We start from the raw sequence: 17,758 nt of genomic DNA, 5'->3' as shown, positions 1-17,758 counted from the left end.
AAAGGTCGTCTTCGCAAGTTCCGGTTCCGGTTCCGGTATCTAGTTTGTTGTGGCTGACTCTGTTGTGCCGGCCGGTTCGAAGTGCTTTTCTCAAGTCCGGTTGTCGGCCAGGATCGCTCGAGTTCCACGGCTGCAGTCATGGCAGCCTCCACGGCGGCCGGGAAACAGCGCATTCCTAAAGTGGCCAAGGTAGGCGACCGGGAGGAGCCCCCGAACAGCATCTGCGGTGTCGGGCACCAGAGATTCGAGACAGCGATCTCTGTGCCGCGGTCCAAGAAGACAGGTGGTCGGTGAGGTGGCGCAGGGTCTTGTCACTCCGAGCTCGTCTCGCGTCTGCCCAGCCTTCCTTCCAGGGTTGCAAAGCATCGGTTCGGTTCGGTAAACTGTTTGCTTTGCTAGTCTCTGGGGATCCCCTACTTTTACTCCGGGCAAGAGTGCTCCACTAAAACTGGAGAGAGAGCGAAATGGCAACCCAGATAGATGTATCCAAGTAGTGTAGATATGCCATGGGCAAGAGCCAGAAGGGTGCCTGTAAACTTGAGGGTAAACTTTGTGAAGGAAGTTAACACTTAGGCTGCATCAAAGTTAGGCAGTGAAGAGAATGGCAGAGGATAGGCTCTGGGCAATGGCATAAAATTTAGGTTAGATAGTAAATTGTTATATTTCCAACTGTGGTTGATACTTCATCAATACTTAATAAGTGTCAAATCTTGCACTTAGCCATCACATACAGTCATTCTCTGGAAGTCTGATTTGGCCATTTTGTCTTGAGACAAGTTCTTATTTCCACATGTAATTATTGTAAAAGTCTGATGTGGTAGCTTCCCCCCTACCCCCGCTCCCAAACCCCTATCCTGAGTCATAAAAGCCAGGGAATGCATGCTGACTAAGTTTTTGACAGCTTGACACAAGATAAAGTTATCTAGGAGGAGGCATCTGGACTAAGAAAATTCGTCCCTAAGCTTGCTTGCTGGCAAGTGTGTGAGGCATTTTCTTGATTACCAATTGATGTGGACGCCCCCCCCCCCCCCGCCTACTTGGGCAGTGCCACACCTGGGCAGGGGCTCTGGTGTAGTCTGTGAGAGCAGACTGAGCACAGCTGGTATGCCTCCAGCTTCCTGCCGTGTCTTCCATTCATGAAGACTGTGGTCCAGTTGTGTAAGCCAATCAGTCAGCTCTTTCCTCTGCAGGTTGCTTTTGTTGGTGATGTTCGATCACAGCAGTAAAAAGGCCAATTAGAACTTAGGGTCCATCTGCACTTGAACACATTTGACTTTTAAGCTCCTGTGTTGGAACTATAGCTTCAGGTGCTCTAAAAGCTTACAGGCTAATGATGGAGACTTAGTAAAAACAAGTTTCAGTTGGCCTAAAATGTCATGGAAAACCAGCTTGTCCACTAGAAGGATTAAAATATGTAGAGGAGTTCTCTAAGCAGGTTATAAAGAGGAAGGAGTGTGATTTTTTTTTCCCCCTGCCCCTCATGGAGAATTGAAGATGTTATTCAAAGATGGCATCTTGGGCACATTCTTAGGAGGGCTTTTTCTTTCGAGACAGGGTTTCTCTGTGTAGCCCTGGCTGTCCTGGAACTCACTCTGTAGACCAGCCTGGCCTTGAACTCAGAAATCCACCTGGTTCTGCCTCCCAAGTGCTGGGATTAAAGGTGTGTGCCACCACCCTGCCATTCTTAGGAAGTTTATGTCCTGGAAAATATACAAGGGTTTTAAAATCTCGTGTGGAGAGCACTACCCAAAATAGGAATGTCTCTTTGTCTTAAAAGGTGAAGAACAAGGCGCCGGCCGAAGTGCAGATAACGGCCGAGCAGCTCCTCCGAGAAGCTAAAGAGAGAGAACTCGAGCTCCTCCCACCTCCACCTCAGCAGAAGATCACAGATGAGGAAGAATTAAACGATTACAAACTCCGGAAAAGGAAGGTGAGTCCGTCAGAATGCACTGTGCAACCTGTCCCAGTTGCTGCCCACAGTGGGAACGAGCTCCCAGAGAGCCTATGTGATGGGACCTCAGGCGAATATTGGGAATTATTTAATCCACGAATATTATGGAAGTTATATGGGAAGTTCTATAAATTACTGAGCACTTGAAGGTAATCTTGAAAGGTGTTTTAACATTCTTGTTCTTAAAAGGAATGAGAGTAGAATATATTAAAGTACTCGTTAATTATTACAGAGAACAGCAAAATCTTGCAATAGCTACCCCTACATTTTTCTTGTCTCCATAAACTTTAGAGAAACACCTGTCACTGATACCCTTCTGGAGGAAAGCTGCTGTTCCTTGGCATCTAGGATATAATTTCTTTTAGGAAGAGTAAAACGAGAAGTGTATATCATAAGGAAAAGCAAAGTCGTTTTCTCTTTACTGTACTGCTCCCCGCCCCCCTTTGCCTTTCAGACTTTTGAAGATAACATAAGAAAAAATAGGACTGTGATTAGCAACTGGATAAAATACGCACAATGGGAGGAAAGTCTAAAGGAAATTCAAAGGTAAAATTGCCATGACTATAGTGTCTGTCTACAAAGAGTGAGTAAATGAGCACATGAAATCTAGGAAGGTAAAGCATGGACCTGTACTGTGCTAGTAATTTCCAGCTTCTCTTCCATGGAGCCCTCTGAGGCAGTGGGTACTGGGAAGGACGGTTGTGGAGTGTCTCGGGAGGGTCTACATATGAGTCTTGCTGCTCTCGTACTCCTGTCACTAAAGAACAGTGTTTTATCTGTTTCCTGTGTTAATTTAATATTGTTTCAAAATAATTGTTTCAAAAATAGAAATGTTCTCCTGAAATCTGTTGTCAAGATAAAAATTGTGGGTGGCCGTCACTTCCTGTTGGCCAGCCAGCCTTTCTGCACTCTCCCTCCTGCCCGAGTTCCGCTGTGACCATGTCCTTGCCAGTCCCGAGCCATTGCTCTTTATTGTGCCATTTGTTTGCTCTCTGCTTTGACCCCTTGAAGGTGCCCTTTTCTACCAACCTTGACTTCTGAACAAACTACAACTATCTCTCCCATTCTTGGTTCTGGAGTTCCTGCAACTTAGCCTGTTTCACCAAACATTGCTGTTTCTCACTGTGTTTCCTGTCTAGACCTTGACTATACTGCTCATGACCTTATGAAATAATTGCATGCTGTCTCTAAAGACTGTACGATAACTTGAGAACATCATTGCTTTTCCTCTTTTTATGACCAGAAGGTGGCCCATGATAGATAGATGCCTAACAACACAGGAGGACATTGCAGCTACTGTGAGGTGGCTGCTGCATATCTCACGGTTGCTGCCTTTGATGCTCTCCATATCTTATTTGTTAAGGGCTCGATCCATATACGAGCGTGCTTTAGATGTCGACTACCGAAATATTACCCTCTGGCTGAAATATGCAGAAATGGAGATGAAGAACCGCCAGGTCAACCATGCCCGAAACATCTGGGACCGTGCCATCACAACTCTGCCACGCGTCAACCAGTTCTGGTAAGCTGCTCATTGCACAAAGCAGTCTTTGTGAACTAGCAAATACCACTTGATTGGGTATTAGGTTTATTGCAATTATAATAGTTGTATGTGTTGATTATTATATTCTATTTTTTTAAAATATATATACTGATTTTTAATGTCACATAATCTATGAATCATAATTCTAATGTCCCATGGCTATGTAATCAAACTTAAATGTTTAGTACAATTTTTTATTCATAAGAAACTTCTTAATGAAGCCTTCCTCCCCTATGGATAATTCTTTTTCAGGTTTATATTTTAATAAGAAAACATTTGCTTAAACATCTTGGAAAGATAAAACTTAAAATCAACCAGGCAGTGGTGGCACACACCTTTAGTCTCAAGACTTAGGTGGCAGAGGCCCACCTGGTTCCAGGATAGCCAAAGCTACATAGAGAAACCCTGTCTTGGAAAAACAAAGAAAACAAAACAGAAAAAAAAAACCTTAAAATCTTTCATTTAACAAAATGTTAGAAGTGTCAAAGCGTTACTTTTCCTCCTGAGTCATTTTGACCACAGCAGGCGTCTTTGGATGATTTTGTCAGGTATAAGTACACATACATGGAGGAGATGTTGGGCAACGTTGCTGGTGCCCGCCAGGTGTTTGAGCGCTGGATGGAATGGCAGCCTGAGGAGCAGGCCTGGCATTCCTACATCAACTTCGAGCTGAGATACAAAGAGGTGGAGCGGGCCCGCACCATCTATGAACGCTATATCCTTTGAATAAGGTATTAGTGGTACATGGCTGTCATGGGTATCTACCTCCCAAAAAGATGTCACAGTAAAGACATGTAGCTACTAATGTGACATTGGAAACTAGGAAGGCAAGTTTCGTCCCTTTGACAATTTTCTGTAGGGTTAGAAACTGGTCAAATAAAAATGTGTAGACTGGGTCATTTGAGTCTTTTCAGAGATATTGTGGGTTCGTTTTTGGGTTTGCACAAAGTCCTAGCTGCTAGAACCAGAGGTCTGCATTGCTCATTGGCACTGCTAATGGAGCTCATCAGAGTTGACTGCTTACTAGCTGCGACTCCAGCTAATAAATGACTCCAGAGTCATCTAGTTCCTTGAGCCTTTGTGTCTTTTCTATACAAGAAAAATTAAAAACTAAACATGGTGAAGTCTAGGTATATACTCATGTATAGAGCATGTGCCTAACATATTTTGAGACCCTGAGTTTAGGCTTCAGCACTATAGAAAACAGACCAATGTTAACAAGTGGAAGATGGTGTTTGTGAAAACACTGTTAGAAACGGATCTGTGAAGCTCATCACCCAGAGGCGCCTTATTTGCAAATTGCCACACTTACTGAAATTTATTTCGAGTTCTCAATAATTGCTATGCTTTAGCAGTCATTTGCAGACATGTATAGAGCAATGGCTGAAGTCTACTTCAGCAGTATATAGTGATGCCTGAGTGTGAAGTCAGGAGCAACCCACTGTGTCCACAAGGAGTGCTCTCCCTCTCTGAAACCAGTGGATCAAGGTTCTGACACCTGCAGAGAGAGGGACAGCCTAAAGCTAGTTGCTTGGTGCTCTGAGCCACAAACACATGAGTAGATGACTTAGTTGCCGAAGTACTTGGTGCACAACAGGCCCGTGTTTGGATCTGTAGCACGCATTTACAAAGCTGCACCCAGCATATATCTGTAATTCCAACACTGGGGAGGTGGAGACAGGAGGATTCCAAGGCCTTTAGGCTAGTCAGTCTAGTTGAATAAGTAAGCTCCAGGCTCAGTGAGAGGCCCCATATCAAATAATGAGGTGGGGAGCAACTGAATAAGATACCTGATGTCAGCCTCTGGCCTCTTGCACCCATATGTGCTTGTGCGTACACACACACACACACACACACACACACACACACACACACACACACACACACAAGAAAATAGGATGTGCTGGCTTTAGAATTTAACACTGGTCTGTGGGAGATGTGTGCACGCATATTCCTCCTAGGATCAGTGGCTTGGCATTCAGTGGCTGAGAGTTCTTACTGGCTTTCCAGAGCTGCTGTAAGCAGTGAGAACCTTGCTGTGCAACATTAAGATCTTCAGTTGTCTCTACTCATTCCATAGTGGCTTAGCAGAGGCTTGAGGAACACTGGGTTTGTAGCTGATGGGACCCTGAGCTCTTACTACTGTCAGTGCTTGGGAAAACCCTGAAGTGCAGGAACTACCCCATTCAGCAAGTGCGGAAACTGATTAAGCAACTTGATGAGGGTCTCAGGTGGTGGCACTAGGGGTATTTGACCCAGGAAATGAACCTCAGAGCTGATGGTCTTAACATCCTTGCTCCCCTTGAGTGTATTTTCCCTGTGGAAATGATTTGGCTTCTTCAGGGAAGGCTGATGTGCTCTGGTAATAAATGGCAATTGAAGATTTGTCTTTAGCTTTAGATAGCAGCTCTCTTTTTGTGGCAGTTTGTTCTTTCGTTGTGAGTAGACTGTTGTAATGAGCATTTAATGGAATAGGTGCTTTTTATTGGCCATGTTCTTTTGGCCAGAAAGTGCTAAGCTTTATAAACATTTCCTCATTTCATTAAGCAATGATGGGTGAAGTTGATAGTATTTTTCCCTTTCCACACATGAAAAAAACTGAGACAGACATTTTTGTTGAAGATCACATGGTTTGTAACTGGGTTGAGGTTTTCTTTGGCTTCAGACTGTCCCACTGCTACAATACCGAGTCAGCGTTGAAGGGAGGTCAAAAGAGTAAGGTGACCTCTCAGGCTATAGGTTAGTTGCTAGCCTCCTTTGTGTGTGCTCATCCCCACTTGTATTTGGAATTGTTGGAGTTTGGGAGGTTAGTAAGAGTGGGGGTCTGTTGTGTGGGTGTTGAACCTTTGGCATGTGCTGTGCATGCGCACTGCCACTGGGCCAGCCTCAGCCTGTTACTGGCTTAGCCGCGTTGTCCTGCCTGCTCTTTCCTTCACTCCCTGCCCGTACTTGTGCTCGTGCACCCTGCTGTGAAAAACTGGATCAAGTACGCAAGATTTGAAGAGAAGCATGCTTACTTTGCTCATGCGCGGAAAGTCTACGAGAGAGCGGTGGAGTTTTTTGGGGATGAGCATATGGACGAACACCTCTATGTGGCCTTTGCTAAATTTGAGGAAAACCAGAAAGAAGTAAGTCACAATGAGTTCATCTCTGTTTCATTTTATTTGCTTATCCATAGAGAAAATGTTTTCTAGAGAAAAACCATAATTTAATACGGAACTGAATGCATGTATTGCTGAGCTCTACATTGGAGCTGAGTGATCATTACAGTAACTGTCTTAATTTCATTCTGCTCTGTGTGAAAATTACGTCTTTAAAGATGAATACCTGGAGTTAGGTGTCTTGGCACATGTCTCCAACCCCAACTCTCACAAAATTGAGGACTGACTCAGGCTGAGGCAGTAGAAGCATGACTCTGAAGGCAGCACAGTACATAGACCTTTCTCGGAAACACAGAAGTACATGTATAACCTGATGAAGAGTCATTTGGTATCCTGATTCAAGGGTCTTATAGATAAGTGAGCTTGGGAGGCAAAGAACCAATGCAACCAAGCAAAGGAGATAATGTAGAATGGAAACAGATTGTCCCACAAATAAGCCAGTTCTTTTCTTCCATGGTGTACACAGAAAAGAAGGCGTCAGAATTGGAGGGGTCAGCTTGTCTCTAGGAGGCACAGATTAGAAGGTTTTAAGTGGGACTGTGACTGGACAATATTTTAGTGAGCTTCTGGCTAGTTCATGAAAGTACTTTGGAGAAGGGTAGGGGCATAGCAAGAGTGAAGCCAGGGGAAGGCTGAGGATGTAGCTCAGTAGGAGAGCACTTGGGAACACAAGTCAAGTTCTGGGTTTGATCATCAGCACTACCTACCAAGGAGGCAGGTGGTAAAACCAGGGAATCCAATGAGATTTAGAAAAGAAGGTGGGTCAGCAGCAGGGTAGAGGAGAAAAGGGCAATAGTGAAGAGATAAAAATAGATTGACACTTGTTCAAAGAGTCATGGAAGGAGAGGAGAGCACGAGAGGAACCAAAGCAGACTCATGGGGCTTTGGGCGTGAGCAGGCATGCCGTGGAGATGTTGCCTACCAGCCTGGGAGAGGACCCAGGATGGAGAAGGTTTATGACAGTACTAAATAGGGAAATGTTAATGTAGAACTATTAAATATAGAACTATTTTATTAAATATGAATCTTTTCTGATCGAGGGCCTCAAAATTTAATTTGTAAGTAATAAGTTTCAGTTATTCTCAAGGTGTGAGTAAAATGAGATTATGTTTTAGATGATAATCTTCCTACCTTCTTTTAGTTTGAAAGGGTACGAGTTATCTACAAATATGCCCTGGATAGGATTTCAAAACAAGAGGCCCAAGAACTCTTTAAAAACTATACCATCTTTGAGAAGAAGTTTGGTGACCGGAGGGGTATAGAAGACATCATCGTGAGCAAACGGAGGTTCCAGTATGAAGAAGAAGTGAAGGTGGGCACTGCTGTAGAAGGTTCATGTTAGAGCTCTCTGGCCTGCGCACATACCAGCAAGTGGGGCTACTGATTACTCTCTTGATGACGCCTTAGCCGACTTGACAGCTGTTTCAGACAAACTAGAGTAAATGTGGCTGGTAGGAAGAAGAGCAAGCCATACTTGGATTTACTATGCCATTCCCAGGTGCAAAGACCTTTAACTGATAGCAAACTGAAGAAATGTGGATCCTAGCACTTGGGAGATAGAGGCAGAAAAGTTGTTAGTTTGAGGCCAGCCTAGGTTTCATATCAAGTCCATGCATGAAAAGAAATACGGCATATATTTGAGCTCATTTTTGGAAAAGGATGGGAGGGTCAGAGATGGTTCCAAACACCTGCTTGGCATGAGCAAGAGACCTGCAATAGGCAGTTCTGTTCTTATCTCTGTAATATATCCTTTTGACTTCAGTCAAAGGTAGCAGGATTTTCTCTCACTGTTCTGTATATCTTTTGCTTAGTCAGATTGAGATAACTTCTATCAAAGGACTAAGTCTGGTGTTAAGTAAAGTGGTAGGTCAGTAAAATGTGTTCAGAAAAAAAATTACTGTTATTTGAAAGGTGGGTTCCCTGATTTAGAGTCTGATATATACCCATTATAATTTCATTATCATAATGGTATACAGCCATATGTGTAAAAATACATGTATACAAATTCAAAGCTATATACAGTAAGTAGCTCAAGCCTATGTAGTCCCAGGTCTGGGGAGGCCAAGGCAAGATAATTATGAGTTCAAGGCTAGCCTAGGATATGGAGTGAGACCCTGTCTTAGAAACAATGGAATGTCATTATCAAGCAGTTCTGTTACATGATGACAGCAGAGGAAAGAGTCTCTGCTTCAAGGTCCCTAGCCAGCAACCTTTTATGTTCCTTTTGTACAATCTTAGGGATGATGTTTTAAATAGAGATAGCAGGTAAAAATCTTAAGGGAAAAAGTGCTAAAATATAGCAAGTTTGATGTTTCCTTACAGTTCTGACAGCCTGTGAAGTCTGGCTCTTGGTTCTGTTTTTATTGATTAAGCTGGGGGTTTTTCTAGGCTAATCCACACAATTATGATGCATGGTTTGATTATTTACGCTTGGTGGAAAGTGATGCGGAAGCTGACACTGTGCGGGAAGTCTATGAGAGAGCCATTGCCAATGTGCCACCCATCCAGGAGAAGAGACACTGGAAGCGCTACATCTACCTTTGGGTTAACTATGCACTCTATGAAGAGCTGGAAGCCAAGGTGAGAAGGTGAATGTGGGGCAGCCGTGAGTACCTTCCTTACCCAGTATCATGGCTTTGCCCTGCTCTGCATAGTAACTGATAGCTACAATCTTTGAGACAGTTTTAATTTTTTTTTTAATCCATCGATTTAAATCATTCAAACTATGCCTGTTAAGACTTGGTGGTAGCCGGGCGTGGTGGCACACGCCTTTAATTCCAGCACTCAGGAGGCAGAGGCAGGCGGATCTTTGAGTTCAAGGACAGCCAGGGCTACACAGACAAACCCTGTCTTGAAAAATCAAAAAAAAAAAAAAGACTTGATGGTGTTTTATCTTAAAACGTTGAGGTACAGTAAGGTAGCTAGCATTTAAAACAGTGGACCAGTGAAGCAGTTTAATTACATATAGTACCTAATAATGTCTTTGATCACAAATAAAGATCATGGCCAGATTGGTAAAAATCAAGTGGCATTTCCAGAAGTAGGTAATGGGTAAAGACTGTCTTCTGTTCATCTGAGACTATCTGCTGGCAGGCTAAGGCCTCTCTACATTGTGCATTCAAACTTTGATAGCCACATTGTTACTCTTAGAAAAAAGTTTGATGATCAAAAGTAGGTGCTATTTTTTATCATAAATGAGATCAATATTTAAAAATATCACCTTGAGAAATGGAGGTCTGTTTTCACTACAGGCATGAAATTAATTGATGAAATAAGCATTAACTTTATTTATTTATTTATCATCTTAATGCAGGATCCCGAGAGAACAAGACAGGTATATCAAGCGTCTTTGGAACTAATTCCTCACAAAAAGGTACACTTGCTGGGCCAAAATCCTGTCTTACTACATAAAATTATATGTATCAACTGAATTTTCAAGTGAGCAGCACCATGAAAATATTAAACAAGAGATGGTCTTTGCCTGAGGAAACACCCTAGTTCATAGAACAGTAACGTGTTACGACAAGTCAGTAATGCAGTTACCAGTGTAGAAATCCAGGGTGGTTTGTGGGTAATTCAGAGAGACAGATTGGAAGAAAGAAGATAGAACACAGACATGGAGAGTCCAAGTGGGTCTTCTGATAACTGAGAGCCTGCTTGTGTGGTTGAACACATGGCTTCTTTGCAGATGTTAAAATGCTACCTCTATTGCATTTCCCAAAATGAGAAGCAAAAAGTCCTGCTTTGGTAGTACTGACTGAGTTGAGTTCTTAGAAATAGGATATTTACCAACTTATAAGCAGCCCATAAAAATTCAAAGCAGTAGCTGCCATGTACATGATATGCAGTACAGTATCTATCTGGGTCATCATCTGTGTGTATATAGAGGTTTTTATTATATGTTTTATTTATGGGAGGAGGGCTGTGCATATGCCATAGAAGACAGCTTTGGGGAGTTGGAGATTAAATACAATGGTCATGCTTGACAGCTGGTACCATCATTTCACTGAGCCATCTCACCAGCCTCCTGTTGATAAATGCCATCTTAGCTTAAAACAAATAAAATGCATCCCCCCTCACCCAGAAATTTTGCCAGTAGCCTTTGGTTAATTTAAATTTAATGCACCTCTTAAACCAGATTTTTTTGTGCTTGTGTTTTGTAGTTCACATTTGCCAAAATGTGGTTATATTATGCACAGTTTGAAATAAGACAGAAAAATCTGCCATTTGCCAGAAGAGCTTTGGTAAGTAAAGAAAGGATTGGAATGTTTCATTAAGTTTTATGAGGCAGTGAAGATCTTCACACTTGCTCCCTTGCTCCCCCTCACTCCACATGGCCATGGCTGGCCTCTACTTCTCTACTTCCTCTCTCTCCCTCTCCGTCTCTGTCTCGGTCTCTGTCCCTGTCCCCCTCCCCCTCCCGCTCTCTCTTCCCCTGCCTTTCTACAGTAAACACTTTAAAAACAAAAAACAAAGAAATCTTCACACTTAGGTTTGTATGGTTTCTATTGAAAAGAAGCAAGAAAGCAGAGTGTAGTGGTATAACCATTAAGGCCAGCCTTGCCTGGACTATATAGCAAGACCTTGTTTCAAAAAAAGAAAAGAAAAAGAATTCAGGAGGATGGGAGCAACAGAAATGGTACCGTGTGTGTGTGTGTGTGTGTGTGTGTGTGTGTGTGTGTGTGTGTGTGTGTGTGTGTGTGTGTGTGTGTGTGTATGTGTGTATGTGTGTGTGTAGACTGAGACATATTAGAAAACTCAGAGCCCGGGAGCAACAGAAATGGTACCGTGTGTGTGTGTGTGTGTGTGTGTGTGTGTGTGTGTGTGTGTGTGTGTGTGTGTGTGTGTGTGTGTGTGTGTGTGTGTGTGTATGTGTGTATGTGTGTGTGTAGACTGAGACATATTAGAAAACTCAGAGCCCGGGCTGTGCTTTGAGAATAAGTGACTGCCGAGTGCTCATACTAAGAGGGACATAAGTAAAGCCCCCTTCTATATCCCCGCAAGGCCCAGGAGCCATTGAAGAAGCAGAGGTAGAAGAAAGTAAGACCAGGATGGTAGGGAGGAGTGCTGGGAAGTGTCTTCTGGACATGGTATGACTGTAACTCAAATTCACAGCAGCATCACTGGCCCGCAGGAGACTTGCAGGAGATCAAGCCATCCTGCAAGAATTGGACAGGGCCCCTGAGACTCCACCTCCAGCAGGGGTCTATTGACAGCTGATGACTGCTGAGGACGACGAAGTCATTTTCTTCAGGGCTGTAGTTGCTGATGGGCTGCTGGTGCTATATAGGCAAAACTACCTGTACTCAGGTAGTACCTGTACTCAGGGTGACATGAAGGTGGGCGGTACCTGTTACAGGAGAGTACAAGAGGGGAATTGGGGGTGAATATAATCAAGGTATATTGTGTATGAACTTGTCAAGAGATACAAAGACAGCACTTAAGCTGGTAGTGGCACAGGCCTTCAATCCCTGTGCTTGAGAGGCACAGGCAGGACAAGTCTCTGAGTTCAAGACCAGCCTGGTCTACAGAATGAGTTCTTAGACAACCAGAGCTACACAGAGAAACCCTGTCTTCAAAACAAAAGAAAAAAATCTGGGAAATGTCTATAGCTACCAGTTACTAGATCTGTCCCCAGATTAGTAGTCTGGAATTACTAGTGTGAATGCACCTTCCTCATAATTTTTCATAACATGTCTCAAATAGGATAAATTACTGTGTATACATACAGTTTTCCTTCAGATAAATTATTTGCTTCCTGTGGGCAGTAGAAAATCAGGCTTGATTACCTTTTATTTAAAGGTTTGTATGCTTAACATCCATATTTTTAGGGGATTCTGGGGAGGTATAAAACCCAGTAGTTGTAGAATTCTGCAGTATTACCTGTAGCTAATGAGGCCCCAGTGAGCACAGGCCCCCAGTGTCAGCTGAGTGCCTGATGAGCGAGCAGACTGTATGATAGCACAGCATCCATACTAGAAGCCTGCCATACTCGACTCCAGCTTCTGGGACAGATTCACACGGACTAAGGTTGAACCATGAGTATAACAGTGGCCTTGGCCCTTTTATTCTCCAGGGAACTTCCATAGGCAAATGTCCGAAGAACAAGTTATTCAAAGGATACATAGAACTGGAACTGCAGCTTCGAGAATTTGACAGATGCAGGAAGCTTTATGAAAAGTTTTTGGAATTTGGACCTGAAAATTGTACCTCATGGATTAAGTTTGCAGAATTAGAGACAATCCTTGGTGATATTGAGAGAGCTCGGGCAATCTATGAATTAGCCATCAGCCAGCCACGCTTGGATATGCCAGAGGTGAGATCCCAAGTTGAATGTATTTTAGATACTTCTCAAGTATTCCCCCTTAGCTAACCACCTAAACAAAGTATAAAAGTGATCCAGCCATTATAATATTATAGTCTTTTCCACACTGGTTAGGATTCTGCTGTTTGTTGAATAAGCAAGTGAACGGGAGTGTCAGCAGCAATCCCCACACAGCTAACAGGGAGGGAAGGAGGGAAGGGTAAGGGGACGAAGAGGACAAGCCCGGAAAGGAACCAGCTGTAGGCCCCACATCTGGAACAAAGGAAAATGGGGGCGGAGACTACATAGCTCTGCCCCATAGGGTAGTCTTGCCTGGACCTTGATCTTCCTAGTCTGCTGCTGCAGCTTGCCTTCAGTAGGTAAGCCACAGGACTGTCCTAGCCTCCGGTCAGTCTTGTACTAACGTGACCCTACATTAGAGCAGAGCCTCCTACGCTGCTGGTTTCACCTGTGGCACACTTCCTCTACTCTACTACACTGCCAGCTCCCTCATCCTTGCCCTTTTTTGTCCTTGTGACTGTGATGAGCAGTTAATGATTTTGAACTCAGGGTTGGAGAGAAGGCTTAGCTGATCTTCCAGGGGTCCTGAGTTCAATTCCCAACAACCACATGGTTGCATGCAAACATCCATGTGATATGATGCCCTCTTCTGGCATCTAGGTGTACCTGCAGATAGAGTACTTGTATACATTAAATAAATCTTTAATGCTTTTAGCTTAATACCAATTTGGTATGGGGTAAGAACGCACAGTGGCTAATCTGGCCAATCTTCTTCCTAAAAGTTAGCTACATGGGCAGCATCAATGAAAGTACCTGGAATTCTTGACAAGTCTTGGTTATATTAAGCATTTAAAAAGAAAATATAAACCTGAATCCAAAGCCATTTTTCCTGTGTAAAATTCTACTTACATTTTGGCAAGCTTCTAAATGCTAGTATTACCATCTATCCACATGCAATCTAATTGTTAAGTGAAAGTCTTTATTCCTGGTTATAGATCAGGATGGCTGAACTACAGGGGCATGTGGCTTTCTTAATGCTAAGATTGATTCATTATTTTTCTTAGGTACTTTGGAAATCATATATTGATTTTGAGATTGAGCAGGAAGAAACTGAAAGAACACGAAACCTTTACCGACAATTGCTTCAGCGAACACAGCATGTCAAGGTATCCTTACTTTTTAAATAGTCTCTCATTTTGTTTGTACAGCAGTTTTGATGTTTGTAGACAAACTATTTTAAATGACTTTGTTCTTAGAGTCTGTTGTTCCCAGAGGACTTACAAATACTAAGCTTAGACCTGCCAGATCATTGTTTATGTTGCCATGCATCTCTTGGGCATCACAGAGTTAAAGAAGTTTTTTCTATAACTTTAAAACTATGTTGGGGCTGGAGAGATGGCTCAGTGGTTAAGAGCACTGACTGCTCTTCCAACGGTCCTGAGTTCAATTCCCAGGAACCACATGGTGGTTCACAGCCATCTGTAATGAGATCTGATGCCCTCTTCTGGTGTGTCTGAAGACAGCTTATAGTGTGCTCATATGCATAAAATAAATAAGTAAATCTTAAAAAAAAAAAAAAAACTACATCTAACATCTAAAAGCAGAAGACTGCTTCTCCACTGACACTGAGGCGTATGCTCAATGTATCAATCTGTGATTCATTATCAGTAGATACATCATGATCTGGAGAAACTAACTTTATGTTCTCTGTTTGTTTCTTCTGGGTGACTGACATGGTTAATTTTGTTCTGTTTTTTTTTTTTTTTTTGGTAAGGTATGGATCAGTTTTGCTCAGTTTGAGTTATCGTCTGGGAAAGAAGGAAGTGTGGCTAAATGCAGACAGATTTATGAAGAAGCTAACAAAACCATGAGAAACTGTGAAGAAAAAGAAGAGAGGCTTATGTTGCTGGAATCCTGGAGAAGTTTTGAAGATGAATTTGGCACAGTATCAGACAAGGAGAGAGTAGACAAACTCATGCCAGAAAAGGTCAAGAAGAGAAGAAAGGTCCAGGCCGACGATGGGGTAAGGGCCCAGTACCGGGGTTGTTCCCCCCATGTCAAAGGAGTAGAAATGCATCTGACTTTGCAATCTGTGCTTTGGAGTACTATTGGAATTTTTCAAAGCAGATGCAGGCAACCTGGATAAGGAGCCCCTTGTAGTCCAGCTACTAGGACAGGGCAGGGGCAGAGCCTTCTGAGTGAAGGTGGAGTCTAGGAACTATATGAAGCTGCTGTTTGTTGAATGGGGGTGGGGTGGGGGAGCTTCACCTTATAGAGGGAAACCAATCCTGAGGCTTTGTAGGGTAGAGCAAGTTTGGTGGGAATCATTGAAGACCTTTACACATGTCTAGAATGCTAGCATCTCATAAGGGTGGACTTGAGAGACTTGGCTTGAAGATGATCTAGTGCATGTTTTTAAAAGCCTGGACCTGAGGGGTGGAAAGTAGGAGATGAGGAAAGCCTCCATTTTAAGATAATATTTAGAAATAATAGCCATGCTCAGTTGGAACTGAGAAGAGCTAGGAGTCCAAATACTACACACTATGTGGCCTCTGCTACTAAATATTAAGTAAAAACTCAAATTAAAAAAAATTATTTTGAATGCTTTGCATGCATGGGTATATGTGTACCACATGCATTCCTGGTGTCCTTGGAGATCAGAAAGTGATATTGGACCCCTTAGAAGTGAAGCTACTGGGTGGTTGGGAGCCACCATGCAGGTGCCAGAAACCTAACCTGAGTCCTCTGTAAGAGCAACAGGTGCTCTCAGCGCTGAGCCACCCCTCTAGCCCCTCAAACACACGTTTTTACATTGTAAATGTACGACTGCAAGGTTTGTGGAGGCACTGAGTGTCTTAGGCAGTGGAGGCACTGCCCGTGGAGCCGCTGTGCTTAGATGTTTAGCTTCCTCCCACTTGGTCCTTCATTCTCATTGAGCCAGTGTAGTGCTGCAGTAACCTCATCTGCCCGGTGGCTCAGTCACTCCTTTAGGCTCAGCCCTTTGTTCCATCTACGGCAGGATCTGATGTTACTTTCCACAGCACCATGGTTGAATTGAGACTCTAGGTTCCCCAGACACAGTCTTCATTCTTCTGCCTTCTGAATGAAGCAGGCTCCAGCTTCTGTCTGCTCACCTTTGACCTCATGTACTTATTTCTGCAGTCTGACGCCGGGTGGGAAGAATACTATGACTACATCTTCCCAGAGGATGCTGCCAACCAGCCTAACCTCAAGCTCCTGGCCATGGCCAAGCTGTGGAAGAAACAGCAACAGGAAAGAGAAGCTGCCGAACAGGATCCAGATAAGGACATTGATGAGAGTGAATCCTCATCTTTTTAAATGTTATAATTGCTTTTTATAAATGAACAGTTTAGAACTTTGACTCCTAAATGTTTTTATGTATTTACTCAGTAAGGAGTTGTTTGGCATCTTTGAATTATTTTTTAAAATGCTCTTGGGTTTAACTATGGGTGAGAAACTGCAAGTAAAAGAATTTTTTTCTAAGTTTTGTTACTTGAGTCCGAGCATTTCTAGCATTTGCTCCTATTGTCTTTGTTAGATGGAGTTCATGTGCTTAGCACATACGTTGGGTCGAACTGCAGACTAAACTCAGTGTTCAAGGTCCATTCTCCAGGAATAGACACAGGTTTATCATGATGGTGTTCATGAATCTGAAACTTTTAGATTTCATGTCTCTAAAACCACAAAACTGGAGTCCAACTCTAACACCTCCATGTGGTGGCTGTACGTTTCCATTGATTTTCAGTTTTCTCAAACAAGCAGTAGTATGGTGGCACCTCATTTTGATGATTCCATTAGAAAAGGAGTATGCTGATGTCAATCTTGTTCCAACAGCACACCTTCCCCTGCCCCTACTGCCTTTTAGCATCATGTGTCTACTTCTCATAGAATTAAATGGACTTGGGCTAGTTTTCTCTCTGAATATCTGAACAGATTTATAGTGACTGTATTTTTTGACCCCAAGTCTTTGTCAGGAACATTTTAGTTTGGCTTCAGTTTTTCTCTCAAACTAGTTAAGTTTTGTAGTAGCTTGTTTAGAAAACAATGGCCTGCATTCACGGATGCTGAGGCAGTGTCCTATTGGATTTATTATGTAAATGTCTGTGTTAAGTATGATTCACCATTGCACTACTGCCAGTCCCAAGCTTTGTGAATTCTGCAGTTATAGTTGCCTAGAAACTATGTATCTCCCAACATGCCTCAGAATGTGTGAATTCTAACAACTGATGTTTAACAGTTGTCATTAAACAACAGGAGTCCAAAAAGCCCACAGTGATTGTGTGCTCAGTGAAGGCACTGGCACTGGACAGTAACATCCTTGTTGGTGCTCTGCTCACACTAAAATAGCACTTGCCTAATCTTGGAGGCATGGTTTTACTCATCCTGTAATTCATAGCCATTTTTTTTAACCACTCAACGCCTAGAACTGTTCTTTCAAGACTGGTTTCTACCTAAAAGAACCATTAGTAAACAACTGAGTATTAAATTTAAGTATATCCATCTAAGGGAATAAAGCTGCTCAATAATATTACTAAATTGGGTCTTGAAAATAAAATAATTTTGTAAAAGTTACAAGAAAACAGTACTACTAGTAGGTAAGCAACAGATCTTTTCAGCCACCAGACCAGCACTAGGCTCAGACGTTAGCCTGAGTTTCATTGAATACCAAGGGTGCTGGTCAGGAAGAATCTGCCACTGAACGTCCTTTGAGTTAGTGCAGATCCTAGATGGAGGTGAAAGCAGTTCAGAATGCTAGC

The 17,758-nt window shown here is 42.8% G+C and overlaps 1 protein-coding gene across 1 annotated transcript; it reads left to right on the top strand.

Moving 5' to 3' along the window:
* Nucleotides 1–42: 42 nt before the first annotated feature.
* Crnkl1 (crooked neck pre-mRNA splicing factor 1) lies at nt 43–17,261 on the top strand. Its single transcript, NM_025820.3, has 14 exons — nt 43–189; nt 1,778–1,930; nt 2,406–2,497; nt 3,315–3,473; nt 4,043–4,209; nt 6,444–6,622; nt 7,797–7,967; nt 9,044–9,235; nt 9,969–10,028; nt 10,819–10,899; nt 12,732–12,971; nt 14,045–14,146; nt 14,755–15,003; nt 16,143–17,261. The coding sequence occupies exons 1-14, from the start codon at nt 139–141 to the stop codon at nt 16,317–16,319; spliced, it is 2,073 nt and encodes a 690-aa protein (NP_080096.1). The 5' UTR covers nt 43–138; the 3' UTR covers nt 16,320–17,261.
* The last annotated feature ends 497 nt before the right edge of the window (nt 17,262–17,758 follow it).

The sequence above is a fragment of the Mus musculus genome, chromosome 2, assembly GCF_000001635.26.
Source record: "Mus musculus strain C57BL/6J chromosome 2, GRCm38.p6 C57BL/6J".
Classification (NCBI taxonomy): domain Eukaryota; kingdom Metazoa; phylum Chordata; class Mammalia; order Rodentia; family Muridae; genus Mus; species Mus musculus.
The sequence above is the reverse complement of the archived record's forward strand: the minus strand, read 5'-3'. Positions and strand labels throughout refer to the sequence as shown.

Coding starts and splice junctions, on each gene's coding strand:
- Crnkl1 (NM_025820.3), top strand. CDS start 139: ATGGCAGCCTCCACGGCGGCCGGGAAACAGCGCATTCCTAAAGTGGCC. Junction 6,623..7,796: donor TTGAGGAAAACCAGAAAGAA/GTAAGTCACAAT, acceptor ACCTTCTTTTAG/TTTGAAAGGGTACGAGTTAT. Junction 9,236..9,968: donor ATGAAGAGCTGGAAGCCAAG/GTGAGAAGGTGA, acceptor ATCTTAATGCAG/GATCCCGAGAGAACAAGACA.